The sequence below is a fragment of the Psammomys obesus genome, unplaced genomic scaffold, assembly GCF_907164565.1.
Source record: "Psammomys obesus unplaced genomic scaffold, mPsaObe1.curated_primary_1811, whole genome shotgun sequence".
NCBI classification, from domain to species: Eukaryota; Metazoa; Chordata; class Mammalia; order Rodentia; family Muridae; genus Psammomys; species Psammomys obesus.
The window spans coordinates 13,065,940-13,085,362 of record NW_026591872.1 but is presented as its reverse complement, the minus strand read 5'-3'; the positions used below and the strand labels follow the sequence as shown (position 1 = coordinate 13,085,362).

The following is a 19,423-nucleotide window of genomic DNA, read 5'->3' as shown; positions in this document are numbered from 1 at the left end:
AAGTCTAAATTTCATTTACAATTTACTTTGATAAATTTTAGTACTCTTGAAATTTTTAAATGAAATTATTAAATTCTTTAATAGAATTTAAAAATATTAATGGCAGCTCAGTCTCCAAGTGGGTTTTCCAGTAAGGGAAACAAGGACTTCTCTGATATAATCTCAATGGCTGTCTCTTTGATCACCTCCCCCTGAAGGGAGAGCAGACTTACCAGGCCACAGAAGAAGACAATACAGCCAGTCCTGGTGAGACCAGATAGGCTAGGGTCAGGTGGAAGGGGAGGAGAACCTCCCTTATCAGTGGACTTGGAGAGGGGCATGGAGGAGATGAGGGAGGGAATATGGGGTTGGGAAGGAATGAAGGAGGGAGCTACAGCTGGGATACAAAGTGAATAAAATGTAATTACTAAAAAAAATTTTTAAATAAAATAAATGAAAAAATATTGAAGTTTTGTTTTGTTTTGTTTTAAAGCGGCTTGTTGAAATAGATTCCTGCTCTGTGGAGCTCGTGCAACCTGGTGCAAGACAAGTTGGAATTTCCTAAGCTGAAAGTTCTGCAGTGTTTGCGTTCACAAATCCAGTTCCCTAAGTTCAAAGTTCTGCAGTGTTTTCATGAAAGCTGTTAAAATCCATGACACTCACTGTCATTATTCAGCTCTTTTCAGCTTTCAGGTGGCAGTAGATCATTATTGTGTCAGGTTAACATATCTGAATGTGCTGTTCTTTTCCAGTTGGCTCTGGAAAAAGAACTTTGGTTCTGTTGTCTTTCTTACTTTGCTTCAGATAATTTGTTTTCTCTGCTGTAGTTGCCTCCAGACATACAAATGCTGTAGCTGTTCCTTTTCCTCTTTGTCTGTTTTGTCTGCATCTTGATTTCTTACAAGTCTTGCTGCTCAGATAGCATTCATTCTTTGTCATTGTTCTATTTTTCATACTTTTCAGATACAGAGGCAACACAGAAATTTCAAAAATGTCCAGTGGACTCCTGGACAGTGTCCTACTTCGATGGACACAACTGATGCCTGTTCTCTCATTCCAAGGAATGTGAATTGTTTGACTGTGAGACCTGTTTCAATTTGTGGCCTTGGGAATTTATCAGTTCTTAGGCACTGTCCCTGACAGTCCTTCCATAAGGCTGATTTTGATTTGGCCACAGATGACTTCAGGGTGCACCAAACTAAACACAGCTTCCCACTGGGGGCTTTGGTTCTTACATTTAAGCTTTTGAGTTGGCTCTAATAATGAAAGCCCATCAAATGAGTGCTTTGACATACACCACGTTTAATCACTTTGGCTACAGTCCTTCAATATTCCTCACGCAGTCTACAGTGCAAGAAAAGCCTGATTGTATGGGGAGTGAGGTTACTGCCATATTCTTGGAAAAACAAACATTGTGAAATTTTGGCTCCAAATTAACACTTATTTCTCTTATCACATATAGTTTTCACCAGTATACCATGAGTTCTCAGCAATTCTAGTATTTAAATTTCTACTTGTTTTTTTTTTAAATTATTTATTTCGTTTTATTTTATGTGTATTAGTTGGCCTGCATGTATATCTGGGTAAGGTTGTCAGATCCTCTGGAACTGGAGTTACATATGGTTGTGAGCTGTCATGTGGTTGCTGGGAATTGAGCTCAGGTCCCCTGGAAGAGCCACCAGTACCCTTAACCTCCAATCTATCTCTCCAGCCCCCTCCTAATTGTCTTTTAAAAATCAAATTTTGATAGCATGATTTTTGTCATTCACTAAATTAAGTGATGTCCACTTTGAATGTCTACTTTTATAATTTCTACTTAAATCTTTTGTTTTGTGTTTGTTAAAAATGCCAAAAAAATTCTTTAATATTTTCTACATATTTCATGTAGCTACTTATTGGTAGTTTGTTTGTTTGTTTGTTTGATTGATTCTTTCTTTCTTCCTTCCTTTCCTTCTTTCTTTTTTCCTTTCTTTCTCTCTTTCTTTCTCTCCTCTCTTTCTTTTTTTCTTTCTCTGGATTCCAAGGTATGCATGGTATTTGTTTAAGTCATTAGACATTAATATATACTCTGTCTTATCTTGGGACTATCATTAACATCTTAGTGGTCAGGAATTCAAAGATGAAAAACAAAAACTCCCTTTACAGATCTTAAAACAAGTATCAAGTTGCTATGTGCTTAATAGTTACTATCTTAGCTGTTAATGTAATTCCTTTCGATAAAGATAATGTATTAAAAAATTTGGGGACCAAAAAGTGCACTTGTTTCTTGCCCACAGATACAGAAAGAGATATATACTTTTTTATTTTGGTGTTTGTTTATTTTGGTTATATTGAACATAGGTTTTCTGAACAGTTTTAATGTTGCTTATTTTTTTTAATGAAACTTGTATTATTAAACACTTTTGGGAATTATTTTGTAATAAATAAGTTGATATAAAAACCTATAGATTGTATCATATAACAAGAATTGTTTTCCTTCTCACATGGAAGTCTGCCTGCTTTGTCTATTGGCTGAGGTCTTTATCTATTGAATACTTCTTTTACAGTTTTATTAAGCACACGTAAAAGCTCACTATACTTTACTGATCTGAACTATTTTACAAGCTAGCAAAAGATGAGCTGAAGAGATGACTCAACCGGTAAGAATACTGCCTGCTCTTCCAGAAGACCCAGGTTCAATTCTAAACACTCACATGGTAGCTCACAACCATCTGCAATTTCTGTGCAGGGAATATGATGTCCCATTCTGCCCTCTACCTGCACCAAGCATATATGTGGTACACAGATGTATATGTAGGCACATAAAATATAAAAATTAAAAGATAATTTGATACAGGATCTTTCTGTATAGTCACAGCTGTCCTGGAACTTGTGGTATACACAAGGCTAGACTCAAACTCACAAAGATCCACCTGCCTCAGTCTCCTGAATGCATGTGCCACCACACACACCTGGACTTTAAAAAAATTAAGCTAGCAATAAAACTTGTTTTCTTAATTATGGTGAAAGGAGGCAGGGTGTCAAGTCCCAATTTCATAATGGGGGTTTTATTTAATTAATTGTTTGGTTTTGCTTGTTTGTTGTTGATTTTTGCTTTAAATCATATCTATATGAGTGTACATTGAAACATACTAAAAAGCAGTTCAAGTGGTCACTTATGTAGTACATTCCTTGCAATCATAATCAAGAGCTGAATTCGTGAAGTTAATTTTTCATACTGATACCTGCTGTCGATGGTAATTCAACATCTTTGGGATTAGCTTATTTTGAAGTAGTGGCTTTGCTGATACTCTAGACTTTTATTTCTGTACCTAATTCAAGGTTTTGTTTTGTTTTTTTCAGTTATCATTTTTCCATTCAGTTTTTAAAACATTTTGTTTAAGCAGTATTAATGAAAACCCAATTTTTAACTTATAAACCTGTACCTAGAAATAACTTCCTTCTGACATAGTTACAAACATGAATAACTACATTCTTGATGTAGCAATATTTAAGGGAGGAATGTGGTTTTGTGCTATTCCATGGGACTGTTTCTTAAAGTTCTGTGCCTTGTAACATTTTTTTAGCTTTCTTGAAATAAGACTTTTCAGGCAATCAGTGCTAAGCTTGCTTATATGTTTTCTTTGGTAGTACAGAGTTTTAGCTTGACACTCCCTGTTTTTCTTCAGACTATTCTGTCTTTTCATTGCATGTTACTGCATAGTGGCTTTTGTTTTCCAATAGAATAAAAAATACAGTTGGTTTACTTTCGGTTCATTACCATTAGAAAAATAATCACTAAGTGGGCGGTGGTGTGCATACCTTAAGTCCCATCACTCAGGTGGCAGAGACAGGCAGACCTCTTGAGACCAGCCTGGAGTATACAGAAAGTTCTAGGACAGCCAGAGCTACACAGAGAAACCCTATGTTGAAAAACCAATAATAACAACAATAATAATAAAAATCACTGAACTACTGAGACTTAGATTCTCGCTCTCCATTTTGACAGCACATAACTGGACCTCAGTGGTTTGTTCAGCAAACATTTATCGAGAACTTGGTAACTGCCAGCATTCTGGGTGTTTCAATTGCCCTTGAGGAATTTGTATTTCAATAGTGAGGGACAGACAATTGAAATAAGTCCTAGGTGCTTCACAATAAAGGAATAAGCGAAGACTTTCTGAAAATAACTAACTGCTCAATAAATATTTGAAAGAATTGATAAAAAAGATTGCATGAATTTAGGAAGGTTCTGCAGAGCATCAAAGAATAAGTGAAGTGACAGCATAGAATAGAATGGGGACAGACATCTTTGCCAACTATATATCTAGCATGGTATGAGTATCTAGAATCTATGAAGAAATACATTCTTGTGTGTAGCTAATATATGCTTATGAAATGGGCTGGAGATATGGCTAAGCCATTCAAAAGCTAGGCTCACAACCGAAAATATAAGAATTCAGTTTCCAGCACCCACGGCTGTCTCTCCAACCACCTTTAGACTGAGTGGTTGAGGCACATGCCTTTAATCCCAATACTTGAGAGGCAGAGGTAGGCAGATTTCTCTGTGAGTTCAAGGCCAGCTTTGTCTACAGATTGAGTTCCAGGACATCTAAGGCTATACAGTGAAGCTTTGTCTCAAAACAAAATATAAAGTGAATAAGTAAAGAAACTTAACTAGAAAACTATGACAAACAAATGAAAGAAATTCAAACATTGAACAAATAATCTAGTCAATATTTGAATAGACATATTTCAAAAGAAATGGAGAAAAAGTTCAGTAGTGAAGAGAGAGCACTGACTGCTGTTTCAGAGAATAGAGATTCAATTTCCAGTACCCAAGGACAGCTATAACTGGGCCAGGCATGGTAGTGCAGGCCTGTAATCCCAGCACTTGGGGAAGCAGAGGCAGGTGGATCTGTATGAGTTCAAGGCCAACCTGATCTACAAAGGGAGTCCCGGACAGCCAGGCCTACAAAAAGAAACCCTCTTTAAAAAAAGAAAGGAAGAAGCCCTGTCTCTGTATGTATGTTTGTTTGTTCTTGTTTGTTTGTTTTGATTTTCCAGACAGGAATTTTCTGTGTAGTCCTGGCTGTCCTCGACTCACTGTAGTCTAGGCTGACCTTGAACTCACAGAGAAGTGCCTGCTTCTGCCTCCTCATCACCACTGCCTGATGAAGTCGTGTCTCTGAAAAAGAAAATGAAAGTTGATTTAGGTCTCTTAGTAACTTGTGTCTCTGTATTCCAGATACAGTTCTGAATAAAAGAAATATAAATTTAACAAAGATACTTTTCAAACTAAATGGGCAAAGATTGTATGACCTTTCATTTCCATTCATTTCAATCAAAAGAATTCAGGGTCTGGTGTGTAGCATACCCTTAAAAACTAGCACTCAGGAGGCAGAGGCAGGCAGATCTGTATGAGATTGAGGCTAGCCTGGTCTGCATTACACAACAAGCTACAGGCTAGCCATGGCTACATAGAGACACCCTCAAGTATTACAACAACAATATATATGTGTGTGTGTGTATGTGGAAAAGACAATATACAAATATCTATCATTTCAACTAAGTCATCTTCATTGAAACTTAGCAAAAGGTTTCCAACCCTATTTTATAGATGAGGACACTAGGGTAACATCTTTCTTAAAATAATGTTATTAGGAAGTACTGATGTTTGTATGATACACCATTTTCCTTGCCTCGTTTTAGTAAAATAAGATCATTTTCCTCTTACTAATAGTTTTTTTTGAGGGGTCGGGGCCTGGGAGGTTGAGTGTTTTGGTTTGGTTAGGTTTTGTGGTGATGCTGGAGGTGGAACTGCATGCTACACAAGTGCTCTACCACTGAGCTCCACCCCAAGCTGGAGCATATGCTCACATAGCCCTCAGGCTGGCCTGTATCTTGCCACTAGCAGAGGATTGTGTTTGTGTGTTTGTTTGTTTGTTTGTTGAGACAATGTCTCTCTACATAGCCACTGGCTGTCTTGGAACTCACTATGTACACCAGGGTGGTTTTGAACTATCAGAGACTCCACTCCACCTGCCTCTGCCTCCTCTGCCTCCTGAGTGCTGGGATTAAAGGCATGAACCACCACTGCACAGCCAAAGGATGATCTTGAACTTCAGCTCCTACTGCCTCCACCTCCTGAGTGTGGAGATTACAGACATGAGCCACCATGCCTGGTCTGTGCTGTAATGGAAATTAGACCCAAGGCTAGGCAAGCACACAGCCAAACTGGGCTATATCCCCAGCCCCTGAGGCGTTTTCAGTATTAGAAAATTGGCACTGTTCAAAGCTGACTTCTGAGCTGTAGACAGGTATGTAATCCTTATCCAATGGCCTAGATCGTCATTATCTTTATAGTTACCTTAACATGTGTATGTTCATAAAAAGTAGCACACAATCCTAATATTTTTTATTTTTTCTAGGAATAGTGGACTGAAAAAATCTTACATCATATCTTCCCACCTCCCAAATGGTGCAAGAAGTGTCTCTAAAATACTTCATCTTTAAAAGCTCTCATAAATTGCCAGGTGTGGTGGTGTACCCTTGTAATCCCAGTGCTTGGGAGGCAGAGGCAGGCAGGTCTCTGTGAGTTCGAGGCCAGCCTGGTCTTCAAAGTCAGTCCAGGACAGACACAAAACAACAACAAAACCAAACAAACAAAAGAAATGAAAGCTCTCATAATTCAAAACTGCTAGTTATTAGACATTCTATCCCTTGCCATTCTCTTCTGTCCTAGGATATTTTAATTCTCATGTGCCTATGAAGTTTTAGGCCTCGGCCTAAGCCTAAGAATGATTTAACCTACCCAAGCCTTGGTATCCTGTGTCATTCCCCATTTAATCTGCTTATCCTAAATGATACAGATATGAGAGCACTAGCACCAAACCCAAGAGCATTTCGTCCTATCAGGACTGAGATGGGGAAGGATAAGAGAAGTATGCATTATGCTTCTGGCTGTGCAATCAGACAGAGCAGAGTTCTAACTTATTCCAACAGTTGGCAGCCATGTAGCCCTAGGCAAGATACTTGGCTCATTATGTGCCTCTCAGAGGCTATTGTGAGGATTAAGCTTGACAGCCCATGCTAAAACCATCATGAAGTACTTAGTTCATGCCTGTCATCCCAGTGCTAAAGAAGACTGGGGCAGGAGACTTGAGAGGTTCAGCCTGAGCCCTTACATATTAAGTTCCTGGACAGCCCGAGCTGCAGAGTGAAACACTGATTCCAAAAGCCAAAAACAATAGTCTAATGGCTCTCATTAATTCAGAGGGAAAGATAGAGGCTGAAAACTAGAATTAATCCGAAAGAAGTGCCATGTAAAAATAAAGCAGACCGATCCATTGGTTATTTCAAGCTGAAATCACATAAGGATCTGTAACTTCGGGAAGGACCATTTGGCCTGCATTTTCGACTTGCAGCAAGTCATAATGATATTTTCAGGAGGGATGACCTTCACATACCAAAGCTGGGAATTAGCCTTGGTCACAAGAGACTGACTGGTTGCTAAGGCTGCAGTGACCTTGAATAAACAAACTCTTGATATAACCCTTATCTTTCAATAACGACTATATCCCAACCATGTGTCTCTGCAAGGACATCCTTAGAATTTACTACCCTAGAGCACAGTTTGTTAAACTGTGATGTTATTACTTTCAGGTTTTTTGTCCTTGATCTAAAAAGTATGAATGCATAATGCTTTGATCATTTCTTCAGAATTTAATGTTGTGAACATCTAAAATTCATTGAAAAGGTTCAATGATCTTGACAAAAACTGCGCTTGTCAATCAGTTCTTGTATTAATTGGGTTCCCGACACAAACTAAGAAGTATAGAGCTGTTCTCTTTGGGGTGTAGTCTGATATCATTCCCATTCAATGGGGTCCCTAGAAGGATACACAAGACAGTATCCGAGGTAGCTCCTCTTTATTTGATTTTATATTTATTATGTTTATATTTATTTGTTTGTTTGTTTATTTATTTTGATTTTTCAGGACAAGGTTTCTCTGTGTAGCTCTGGCTGTCCTGGAACCTACCCTGTAGACCAGGCTGGCCTTGAATTCAGATATGCCTGCCTCTGCCTCCCTGAGTGCTGGGGTTAAAGACATGTGCCATCACCACCTGACACCTTTTAAAAATGTACCTTCATTTTCATATGGGGTTGGTGGGTAGGCTCAAGTCAGCCAGGTTTCTTATCCATGATCCTGCCTAAAGCTTCTTCTGGTCATCTAAGATTAAATGCAAAGTCACAATACTTACTTATTGGGGAAGAAATAAGTATCAACCACAGAGTCAGAGGCAGCCATAAAGTCTATTTCTTGTTCTGGTTCAGCTGCATCGTGGCTTAGGCAATCAATATGACCCCAAAGTAACAGGACTAGTTACTTTCCCTGGCTTCAGAATCTGTCCCCTTCACAGATGAAATGTTTCTCTGGTCTCCCTGCTCTTCTACTCTGCTTCTGTGCCATAGTTCTTAACGTAGCAGATTCGTAGGCTTTTCTGGAGAGTGAAACCCTAGTGATTTGACAGAGAGCAATTGCAGGGCAAGTTCAGGCCTTTTCCTTTTGTAAGACTATCCTAGCTCTGGGTGTCTAAGTGTCTGAGTCGGGCCCAGGATTTGTTCTTGCTACTTGGGCAAACAGTCAGGAAATATTTAAGAACAGTCAGAAACCCACTTTGCTGCCTTTACTAACTTCGCCAGTAGGAGGCGTATGGTAGACGTGCAATCCTCGGGAGTGTCAATTTTGTCTCTTGCATCTAGAGTGGCACTCAGTATCAAAGTGTTTATACTCAGGATTATTCCTCCCAAGTCTTTTGAAGTTAAGAGGCTCTTACCTACTGGTTTCAGGCAAACAGCCCAAGGACAATGGGTATGACCAAAATAGTTTCGTTTTTCTTGCTTAGGGCCTGAAAGGCTCCACTTCACCAGGTGGAGTTCCCTGGAAACCCAGAATGTCCTATTATTCAGGCTGTATTGTTGTGACTCAAAAAAGACAGCTCTGTTTTCGAGCTTGTCACAAAGCTCAGGGAAGGCTACACACACATAGACATTGGAACAATACAGAATCATATGTGGACATTTTAAAATTTCAAATTCTGAGCCCCACTTTAGAGCTTCTAGATAGAGGAGTTTGGAAGCCTGTACTGTAACTAATTGAGATCCTGCTGTTATCTTGAACCAGCATTTGAGAACCACTAATCCAAGAGAATTCCAGATAAGATATTTTATCAATCCTAATGCCCCTGCAGAGCCTTTGGTGGCATGGATAGTCAAAGGCCTTGGAATCAAATCAAGGATTTAATGTAGGTGGTTGCATTGTGTGAATCATGGTGACATCATCAAGAAACTTAAAGGTAGTTCAAGAGCATGAACTGGCCTTTCCAAAAGAAGCATGTACCCTTCCAGGAAGATGATGATGGTTGACCAATGGAGGAGGCTATTTATGAAGGAAGGTAGCAACTCTGTCCCCTCAGGTGTTTCAAGATAATAAACTCTGAGTCTGATGGGGAAAGGATAGGAGCTCCAAAAGGACCAAATATATCTGGGCACAGGGTCTTTTCTGAGACTGACACTCAACCAAGGACCGTGTATGGATATAACCTAGAACCTCTGCTCAGATGTAGCCTGTGGTAGCTCAGTAACCAATTGGTTTCCCATAGTGAGGGGAACAAGGACTATTTCTAACAGGAACTCAATGTCTGGCTCTTTGGCCTCCCCACCCCCCAAGGGAGGAGCAGTCCTGTTAGGCCACAGAGGAGAGCTTTGCAGCCAGTCCTGAAGATACCTGATAAAACAGGATCAGATGAATGGGGAGGAGGTCCCCCCTATCAGTGGACTTGGCAAGGGGCACGGTGGAGATGAGGGAGGGAGGGAGGGACTGGGAGGGAATGAGGGATTGGGACACGGCTGGGATACAGAGTTAATAAAATGTAACTGATAAGAAAAAAATAAAATTAAAAAAAGTACAAGTTTATGTAATGAAAAAAAAAGATAATAAACTCTGCCTCTATGAGCATTTTCTAGTAAACATTGCAGAAACTAAGCCTTGCTTTTTAGAGAGTTGTCTGTACATGGTCATGCCCACCCCACTCCAATTATTCACTCAAGTGGGCTTAAAGTTCCTTTCCTGGCCTTTATCCAGCTGTTCTAAATGAAGCATCTTTCCTGACTCTGCCCTAAACAGTGGTGTTCAGATCAGCATCTGGGCCTGGACTCTGAGTAATTGAGGTGAGTGTCCTTAGCATCACTGACCTTCTTGGACACAACACATACTCATGTTGGATCCAGACTTCTGGGCTAACAAGTACACTTGGAGACATGGTTGTAAGGTATTCAAGCATGGAAAAGCATACCAGCCAGGGTTTCACTAGTTGGCAAATCAGCAGACATCAGAACCCAAGCTCTTTTGGTAAGATGCAGAGACAAGACATTGGGTAAGGACAAGTGACAAGAAAATAAGCTCTAACTGGATCCAGGCCAAGAAACAAGCATACTGGTGGCTGTGAAGAGGCTGAGGCCAAGTGGTCCTGGAAAAGGACTGTGAAGGTGAGATGAACCTTTCTTGAGATGAGAAGCCCTCTGATGTCTTGGGGGTACAGCTGCATAGGCCTAACAGGAAAAAACACAGGAGCTGTCATCTCACATAGTACAATTCCAGTAAGACCATTAAAGGAGCATCTTCAAATAAACAGGGACATCTGTCAGGGACTATTGTACCTTTACTAGAGACTTTTAGTTTACAGTTACACAAAGAGCCAGAGGTATAGGGAACTATTGGACTCTGCTGCTGGATAAACACCCCCAAACCCAAATGCAAACTGTTCTACCTGGCAGTAAAACCATCCCTAACCTCTACACCCCTTAGGAAAGACTCTCAGTTTTCTTCTTGCTCAATTCCCCAGGTCATTCCTCCTTCCCTACTCTCAGCCATACCCCTCCCCTTTACCAATCTAAATGTTCTACTTTAGTTAACATAAAAATTAATTCAGGGGCTAGAGAGATTGCTCAGTGGGTAAAGGCATTTGCTGCCAAGTCTGATGACCTGAGGTAAATTCCTGGAACCCACATGGTGGAAGAAAAGAATCAGTTCCTGCAGGCTGTCTTGTGACCTTCATACACATACTGGCATGCTTTTGTACTCCGACACACACAAATAAATACATATAATAAGATTTTTAAAATAAATAAAAACAATTATTTTTTCGCTGATGTTGAGCATATAGTGTCCTATATTCTCACAACATAATCTTGTACTCACTGTTGTCTAATTATTTTTTTCAAGACAGGTTTCTCTGTGTAGCCCTGGCTGTCCTGGAACTCACTCTGTAGACCGGGCTGGCCTCGAACTCAGAGATCAGTCTGTCTCTGCCTTCCTAGTGCTGGGATTAAAGGCATGAGCCACTATCACCCGGGTTAATTCTTTTATTTTTTAAAAGATTTATTTTATGTATGTAAGTTTTTTTGCCTGAATGTATGTATGCGCATCACGTGCCTGAGGAGGTCAATATAGTATGCTGAATCCCCCAAAGCCAGAGTTACAGACAGTTGTGAGCCATTATGTGGGTGCTGGGAATTGAACCTGGTCCTCTGCAAGAACAGCGAATACTCTTAATCACTGAGTCATCTCTCCAGCCCCTGTTGTTGAATTCTTCTTTCTAAGTAATTGAATTATTCTGTAACTGGGTCATCGGGCCTTTGAAGATAGAGGATGTGTCTTCCTGTAACAGATTCCATGGCATTCTTTGCATAATATGTATTTGTTAGAGAGATAGGGAATAAACAACAGCTTCTCATGATGAAATGGGTGAAGAGTGGAATTTTTGTGAAAGAACTGAAAATGTGAGAAACCCTATTTTTACACTTTAGAACAGAGGCAAAAAGACATCAAATGCACACACCTCAGGAATTCAGGAAATGCTAAATCCGGTATCTCCTTTCAAGACTTCACAGACCAGATAGTGGTGGTGCACACCTTTAATCCCAGCAGAGGCAGAGGTGAGTAGGTTTCTGAGTTCGAAACCAGCCTGGTCTACAGAGTTGCAGGACAACCAAGGCTACACAGAGAATCCCTGTCTTGAAAAACTTATGACTGTCAAAAAAGCCTCTTGTGGCTAGAAATGTAGCTGGGTGATAGAGCTCTTTATTATCAGATGCAAGGCCCCCGCTTTTAGCCTCAGCATTCCAAACCAACAAAAAAGTCTTGCTGGAAGAAAACAAAGCATAAAGCCATGCGATAATCTATACAAATTTTATTTTGATATCAGTTTGTATGGAAACAAGCAGGTGTCAGCATTATGCAGGCACAGAAAAAAAGGAAAGGAAAAATAAAAAAAAAACTCCAGTGCTAATTATTTACATCATTTGGTTTCAACAAGGACAGGAAGCTTTACTGTTGGCCTCCTGTGGGAACTCCAGTTTCTGCACCTTGCCTTGCTGCCTCTCAGCATCACGATACAACAGGGATTTCTGGGCTTTCAGTCGGCAAGCCAGGCACATGAAAATTGACTCCACGTTCTGGCTTTCTTTGGGGTCCTTGGCTGATGTCTCAAACAAGAGCATGTTGTGGGCATCAGCAAATTTCAGGGCTAAGTTTGAGGGTACCTGGATTTGTTCCCTCAAGTCACACTTGTTACCCACAAGCACCTTTGGAACGAGTGGTGACACAGCATGCCCATTGCATTCTTGGATCCACATTTTTAAGTTGGTGAAGGAGGTCATCTTGGTGACATCGTAGACGAAGACCACGGCATGCACATTGCGGTAGTAATGCTCGACCATGCTTTTACGGAAGCGTTCTTGTCCTGCTGTGTCCCATACCTGAACCTGCAACAACAATAACAACAACAACAACAACAACAACAACAACAAAAACCATATGTAAAGTCGGAAAAGGAAACAAGAGCAGATGAGAAAAAGCATAGTCTTAGCTGGGCAGTGGTGGCACATGCCTTTAATCCTAGCACCTGGGAAGCAGAGGCAGGCAGATCACCTCCCCCTGACTGGAGAGCAGCCTTGCTAGGCCACAGAGGAGGACAAAGCAGCCAGTCCTGAAGAGACCTGATAAGCTAGGGTAAGATGGAAGGGGAGGAGGACCTCCCCTATCAGCGGACTTAGAGAAGGGCGGGGAGGAGATGAGGGAAGGAGGGTGGGACTGGGAGGGAATGAAGAAGGAGGCTACATTTGGGATACAAAGTTAATAATCTATAACTAATATAAAAAATAAAAATTTAATTAAAAAAAGAAAAAAAAAACAGACGTTCTTGACAGATTAGCAGAATGGATTTATCAAAACTCAGTTTTAGAGTTTTCTAAGTTTTTTTTTTGTTTTCTTTTTAATTGGTGGATGAAAATACAGAGGTAAAAAGTTTAAAGAATTGCAATTTTAAAACAGTACACAAGAAGCCAGGTGGTGATGGTGGATACCTTTTATCCCAGCACTCAGGAGGGAGAAGGAAGAGAATCTTTGTGAGTTTGAGGCCAGCCTGGTCTACAAGAGGGAGTTACAGAACAGCCAAAGCTACACAGAGAAACCCTGTCTCAAGATAGATAGATAGATAGATAAATAAATAAATAAATGAATAAATAAATAAATAAATAAATAAATAAATAAATGGGCTGGAGAGTTCGCTCAGTGGTTAATAACACTTGTTGTAGAGGACCAGGTTTGCTTCTCACAACTTCCTGTTACTATAGTCCTTGGGGAGTAGATGCCCTCTTCTGACCTTGGATAGCATCAGGCATAAACATAGTGTGTTCTACATACATGCAAGCAAAACATTCATACACATCAAATAATGAATCTTAATTTTTTTAAAGTAGCACATATTGGTCAAATACTCTGGAAGACAATGTGACAGTTTTGTCAATAATCTTAAAAATGTTCACAACTCTGATTTGTTTGTTTGCTTGCTTTTGGGATTTTTGAGACAGAGTTTCTCTGTGTAGCCCTAGCTATCCTGGACTCACTTTGTAGACCGGGCTAGCTGAACTCACAGAGCTCCAACAACCACTGCCTCCAAGTGCTGGGATTAAAATTGTTTGCTACCACGCCAGGCAAGCAATATTCACAACTCTTAAAACCTGTAATCCTTCTTCTAGGAAGCTATACAAAAGACATCGCTCTTAAATTCTGTGAAAATATCTTGATCACAGTGTTATTTTTCCTGAAGGAAAGAAAAGTATGCACTATGAGAGGAATAGCACACATACACACACACACACACACACACACACACACACACACACACTTGTCTTATAAGACCAGAGAGATATAGCCTAGCATCATGCCTCACGTCTGCAATCCCAGCACTCAGGGAGGAAGAGGCAGGTGGATCTCTGTGAGTTTAAGGCCAGCTTGGTCTACAAAGTGGATCTAAGTCAGCCAAGCCTACACAGAGAAACCCTGTCTAGGAAAAAAAAAGACCAGAGAGTAAACGTGAGAAAGAGAGAGAACAGATAAAAATATTTCAGGGCTGGTATGCTCAGTTTTTAATCAAATACTGTTTCCTATGATATAGTCTCAGTTTTTAAAAACATTAAACATAAACGTAGTTGTAGAGGAGTCTAGAATTTTATATCTCATAATGGTAATGGCTTTTTTGAATACAGGAAATAGTTATTCTCTTTGTTTTTCCCCCCTTCCCAAATTTTCTGATTTAAAATATGTGTTACTTTGTAGTGTTTTTGTTGTTGTTGTTGTTGTTGTTGTTGTTGTTATTGTTGTTTTGAGACAGGGTCTTAATATATAGATCAAGCTAGCCTCAAACTTGCTACATAGCCCACGATAGCCTTAAAATAATGATTGTCTTACCTCACCTTCCTGAGCTCTTGGATTATAGGCAGGTATTTTCTTATCTAACTTTGCATTACAAGATTAGAAAAACCTGAGTCCAACTACCTTAAGCTACATAGCAAGTTGGAGGCCAGCCAGGTCTATATAAGACCCTGCTTTACTACCATCATAAAAGCAAAACTAGTGTTAAAATTCTCACCATTTAGCTTTATTTGTTTATTTATATGAGATCTCATTATATAGCCCAGGATGACTTCAAACTCATGATCCTTGCTGGGTGTGGTGACGAACACCTGTAATTCCAGCACTCTGGAGACAGAGGCAGACAAACTGCTGTGAGTTCGAGGCCAGCTTGGTCCACAAAGTGAGTCCAGGACAGCAAAGGCTACACAGAGAAACTCTCTCTCAAAAGCAACAACAACAAAACATGATCCTCCTGTTTCAGCCACGCTGGTGCTGGAATTACATGCTTGAGCCACCATGCCTGCTTTTCAATTTATTTTTAAATTCACTTCTTTGTTATGTAAAAGATAATTTAATTCATTCTAATTTTTCTCTGCATCTTGGCTTTTGGGATAAAGGCCAACTTATGAAGAGAAAAATCTGGTATCAGTAGCATAGGCAGAGACATAATTCCCCAGGGGAACACTGTGGGAGTCAACATATATTCAAGGCCAATTGTATTTTCTGTTACATATTCAGGGTCTGAGACAACAGACATTCATGCTCAGAACAATGCTCTCAAGACCCTATAAAATTCTCAGTTAAGAAAAGATTTTTTGTTATGGCCACTAATTTGACTACTGTATCTTTTCAAATGAAGTATTTATATATATATAGTCTTTGGAATTAGCAATTCCTGAGTATAATCTTTGGAATATAATTTAAAATTTCTTTGCTGAATGAAGATCTTAAAAGACCATCATTCTGAACATCAGGTTTCATTGTCCTTCATCATTCTCCAAGAAGCTTTTGGAATTACATCTTCTTGCTGACAGAAACTCGCTTATAGCCTGGCCAGGCTTCAGTCCTTCTGTCTCAGCATGCTAAGTGTTGGGTTGCTGATATTAGTCACCACGCTCAGTGTCCATTTTGATTTTCATGGACCCTGGTTTCCCTATTTCTGGATTACAGCAGTCATTTGGTTTCTAGATGCTGCTGTCGCACTAGCCACCTAACTCCCTGCTTGTATCTTCCTCTTCTAGAAATTATGGTAGCCCTCTACTATATGCGGTATCAAATGGAAATATTTCAGTCTTAATTTGACAAATTCCAACCTACATGCAACCTACTCGGCCACATCTTTCTCTGTAACTTTGGTCCACTAGTCCACCCTTCCATAGTAGATCTGTTGCCTCCTCTACCTGACCCCAATCTCACCCATTCTTGAAGACTCAGCTTGTGCTTCCACCTCTATCCTCAAAAAAAAATTTTTTTTTTGTGGGGGAAAGGGCTTTTTTTGAGACAGGGTTTCTCTGTGAAGCCTTGGCTGTCCTGGAAATTACTCTATAAACCAGGCTGACCTTGAACTCAGAGATCCACCTGCCTCTGCCTCCCAAGTTCTGGCATCAAAGGCATGTGACACCATGTCTGGTTCAAATCTTTATTTTTTAAATATTTAAAGATGATGTGTATGTATATATGTGTATGTATGTATTTTATGTGTATGGGTGTTTTTCCTGCATGTATGCCTGTGTACCATGTGCATGCAGTGCCTGCAGAGTTCAAAAAGGAATGGTGGAGCTGGAGTTACAGATGGTTATCAGACACCATATGAATGATAGGAATGAAGCCTTTGTGTGTTCTCTGGCCCATGAGTGCTGCTGGTCCCTTGCTGACCAAACTATCTTTTTCAACATTGGATTGTACGTCATTTAGGTGGTGGTGATCAAAAGGAGTACTGGTCTGAGCCCCTAGAACTACCAGCAGTTGTACAGCTCAGATATCTGCCAAAGCCATTTCAGAGAAAGCATCTAACTTTGGTTACACAACAAACCAAAAATCCTCAAAGACTTATTTGTTTCTGTAAGAAGAGACAAAAAACAAAAAGAAAAACAAAAACAAAAAAAAAAGCAAAACAAAACTATTTTTATTCCTTCTACCTCTCTGGTGCTCTGAACAGGAAGAAAGAGAGACAAATGGGGAGAGGGCTAGAGGGCAGGGGAAAGAAAACAGGCTTAGTCCAGGAATATCATTTCTGCTTGGTTTCTGATCTCCACTTCCCACCCCCACTCTCCAGTAGTCTTAACTCTTGCCTATGTGTGAAGCTGAATCCTTATCGTCCCTCAGGCACGTGGCAGATGCTTTAACACCATGAGCTCAGGATTCTAAAAATACCTGCAGGAACACGGGTGGGAATGTGTGAGTTGTTTGAGGCTGAGTTAGGTTGGCTGTTTGGCTTTTTCTTGGCTTCCTAATTGTGTAGACCACCCTAGTTGCAGAACTGTAGGGAGAACCCCACTGCTAGAGCCCTCCTCTGCCTTTCTGAAGCTACAAAGAAAGCCTTAAAGCTTTCATATAAAAGCTTGGGCATTCAGAGGTAGTTATTTTTCTCACACCCATTCTATATAAACCACAGCCAAAGTTTTCGGGCCCCTGCCTGTGATGAGACATAAACCTGGAAGCAGGCTACACCCATCAGAAGATGGAAGAACTAGCTTACATGACCTCAATGCCTCTCAAAGGGAAGTATATCAGTCAGGCTCACTGTATACATGGAATGGGCTCTCTGTGTCAGGGGATTCAGTTTTCCTGTCCTCAACATCCTCACAATCCTTTCATCCTTGCTAGGGAGTGAAAGTGCATGCTTCCTCTCCTCTTTCCATCCCCATCTGGAAAATGAAGACAGTGAGAGCAACTATGCTTTGGTAGTATTCCTTAGATACACATGACACTGCCTAATATAGATTCCTGAACCCCCAAGATGCTTACATCATAGGAGCTCAAATGCCCTTTATAAAACAGTGTACTGAGCCAGGTATGGTGCCTCACGCCTGTAATCTCAGCACTCGGGGAGGCACATGCAGGCAGATTTCTGTGAGTTTGAGGCTAGGCTGGTCTACAAAGTGAGTCCAGAACAACCACAGCTACACAGAGAAACCCTGTCTTGAAAAATCAAAGACAAAAAATACAACAAACAAACAAAAATCCCTCATTACTGTTTATATATTATTCTGCATATCTGCTCCTACATGTTTTATACTATCTCTTATAATATTTAATACAATGCAAAAGATCAAAAATACTTGGTATAATGTATTGTTTACAGAGTAAGAAAAATGTATATGTTTAGGGTAGATGCACACACATAATATATAATGTATTAATATATAATAGATGACAGATAGATAGATAGATAGATAGATAGATAGATAGATAGATAGATAGATAGATAGATGGAGACTGTGTGTGTGTTTTGTCTTACAGACAAGATTTCATATAGCTCCGGTTGGCCGGCCTTGAACTCATTATGTAGCCAAAGATGACCTTGAAATTATTTTCCTTCTTCTATTTCCTGCATGCCAGAGTTTCAAGCATGCCCCGCTGGGTCAGGATTATGTGGCACTGGGATTGAACTCAGGACCTCATACTTGCTGGGCAAGCACTTTACTAACAGAGATATTCCCTCAATCCCTGCTTTTTTTCCTAAATATTTTATTCTCATTTAGTTGTAGCCCAAGAGTACAGAAGGCCCAACTGTACATTCTTTCTTCCTCTTAGGCCTGACTCCACCACTGAATCTACATGGACAGGTGACTGAGTGCCGCTGGAAAGATAGCATTCTGTCTTCTACTTAGTACCTGAGTAAGTTAATACATTCCTCAAGTGAAGCTCACTTTCTTTCTCTCTATTGTGGGAACTTGAGCTTCTCTGTGGTTGCTAGGATGACCCAATGAGATGGTACATGAGAAGAGGCTTTTGTAAAATGTAAGGTGTTCTGCAAATACTAGTTGTTATCATTGTCTCAGAAAGTACAGCAGCTTTTAGTACTGTGTTTTGGTTCTACTTGTTCTCATCCTGGGAAGCTTGGCTCTAGAAGCTGAAACAGGGAAAGGACATGCAGTGGGGAGGGGCAGGGAGAAAGACACTTCAACTTGCTATGAGTGACTTGGAATAGGCCCAGATTAATGTGGGATAGATGAAGGTTGAGGAGCACAGTGTGGAGAGCTGCCACAGACAAACTGGGCCTTTTTACCATTTTCTGAGGGCTAGCTCTACCTGAATGAGTTTCAGCAAGCCCTCCATCTCCTGCACACACTCTTAACTGACCTGGGTAATTTTCCCTCTAGGGAACATATCTGACATCATTCTATACATGGGCCATTGATGTCCTTTTGTTGGAATCCAATAGCAGAAGCATTTGCAACCTTTGGTGGATACTCTAGTGGATGATGGGGAAATTTTAAAAGAAATCTTTTTTCTCAATTTGATGGACTGTTCCATATGTATCTAAGATACACATATACACAAATCTGACACATATGGCAATAAATAGGTCATATACAAAAACAGACAGACAGGTAAAAACACACACACACGCAGGCACAGAAGGGAAAAGGGAAAGTGGAAAGAAAGCGTCCAGGAGAAAGAGGGAGAGGAAAAGAGGGGAAGGCAACAAGGGACACACACACACACACACACACACACACACACACACACACACACACA

The 19,423-nt window shown here is 40.2% G+C and overlaps 2 protein-coding genes across 2 annotated transcripts in view; one reads left to right on the top strand and one right to left on the bottom strand.

The window, feature by feature from the left end:
• Positions 1-1,824, top strand: part of Znf280c (zinc finger protein 280C) — a 28,248-nt gene extending 26,424 nt beyond the window's left edge. The window contains exon 12 of the mRNA XM_055612142.1: positions 473-1,824. The gene's annotated coding sequence lies outside the window, so the exon portion shown is untranslated. The remainder of the gene's footprint in view (positions 1-472) is intronic.
• A 10,374-nt stretch (positions 1,825-12,198) lies between these two features.
• Rab33a (RAB33A, member RAS oncogene family) overlaps positions 12,199-19,423 on the bottom strand; it is an 11,964-nt gene continuing 4,739 nt past the window's right edge. The window contains exon 2 of the mRNA XM_055612177.1: positions 12,199-12,786. Within this exon, the coding sequence (XP_055468152.1) occupies positions 12,331-12,786 (456 nt within the window). The 3' untranslated portion in view covers positions 12,199-12,330. The remainder of the gene's footprint in view (positions 12,787-19,423) is intronic.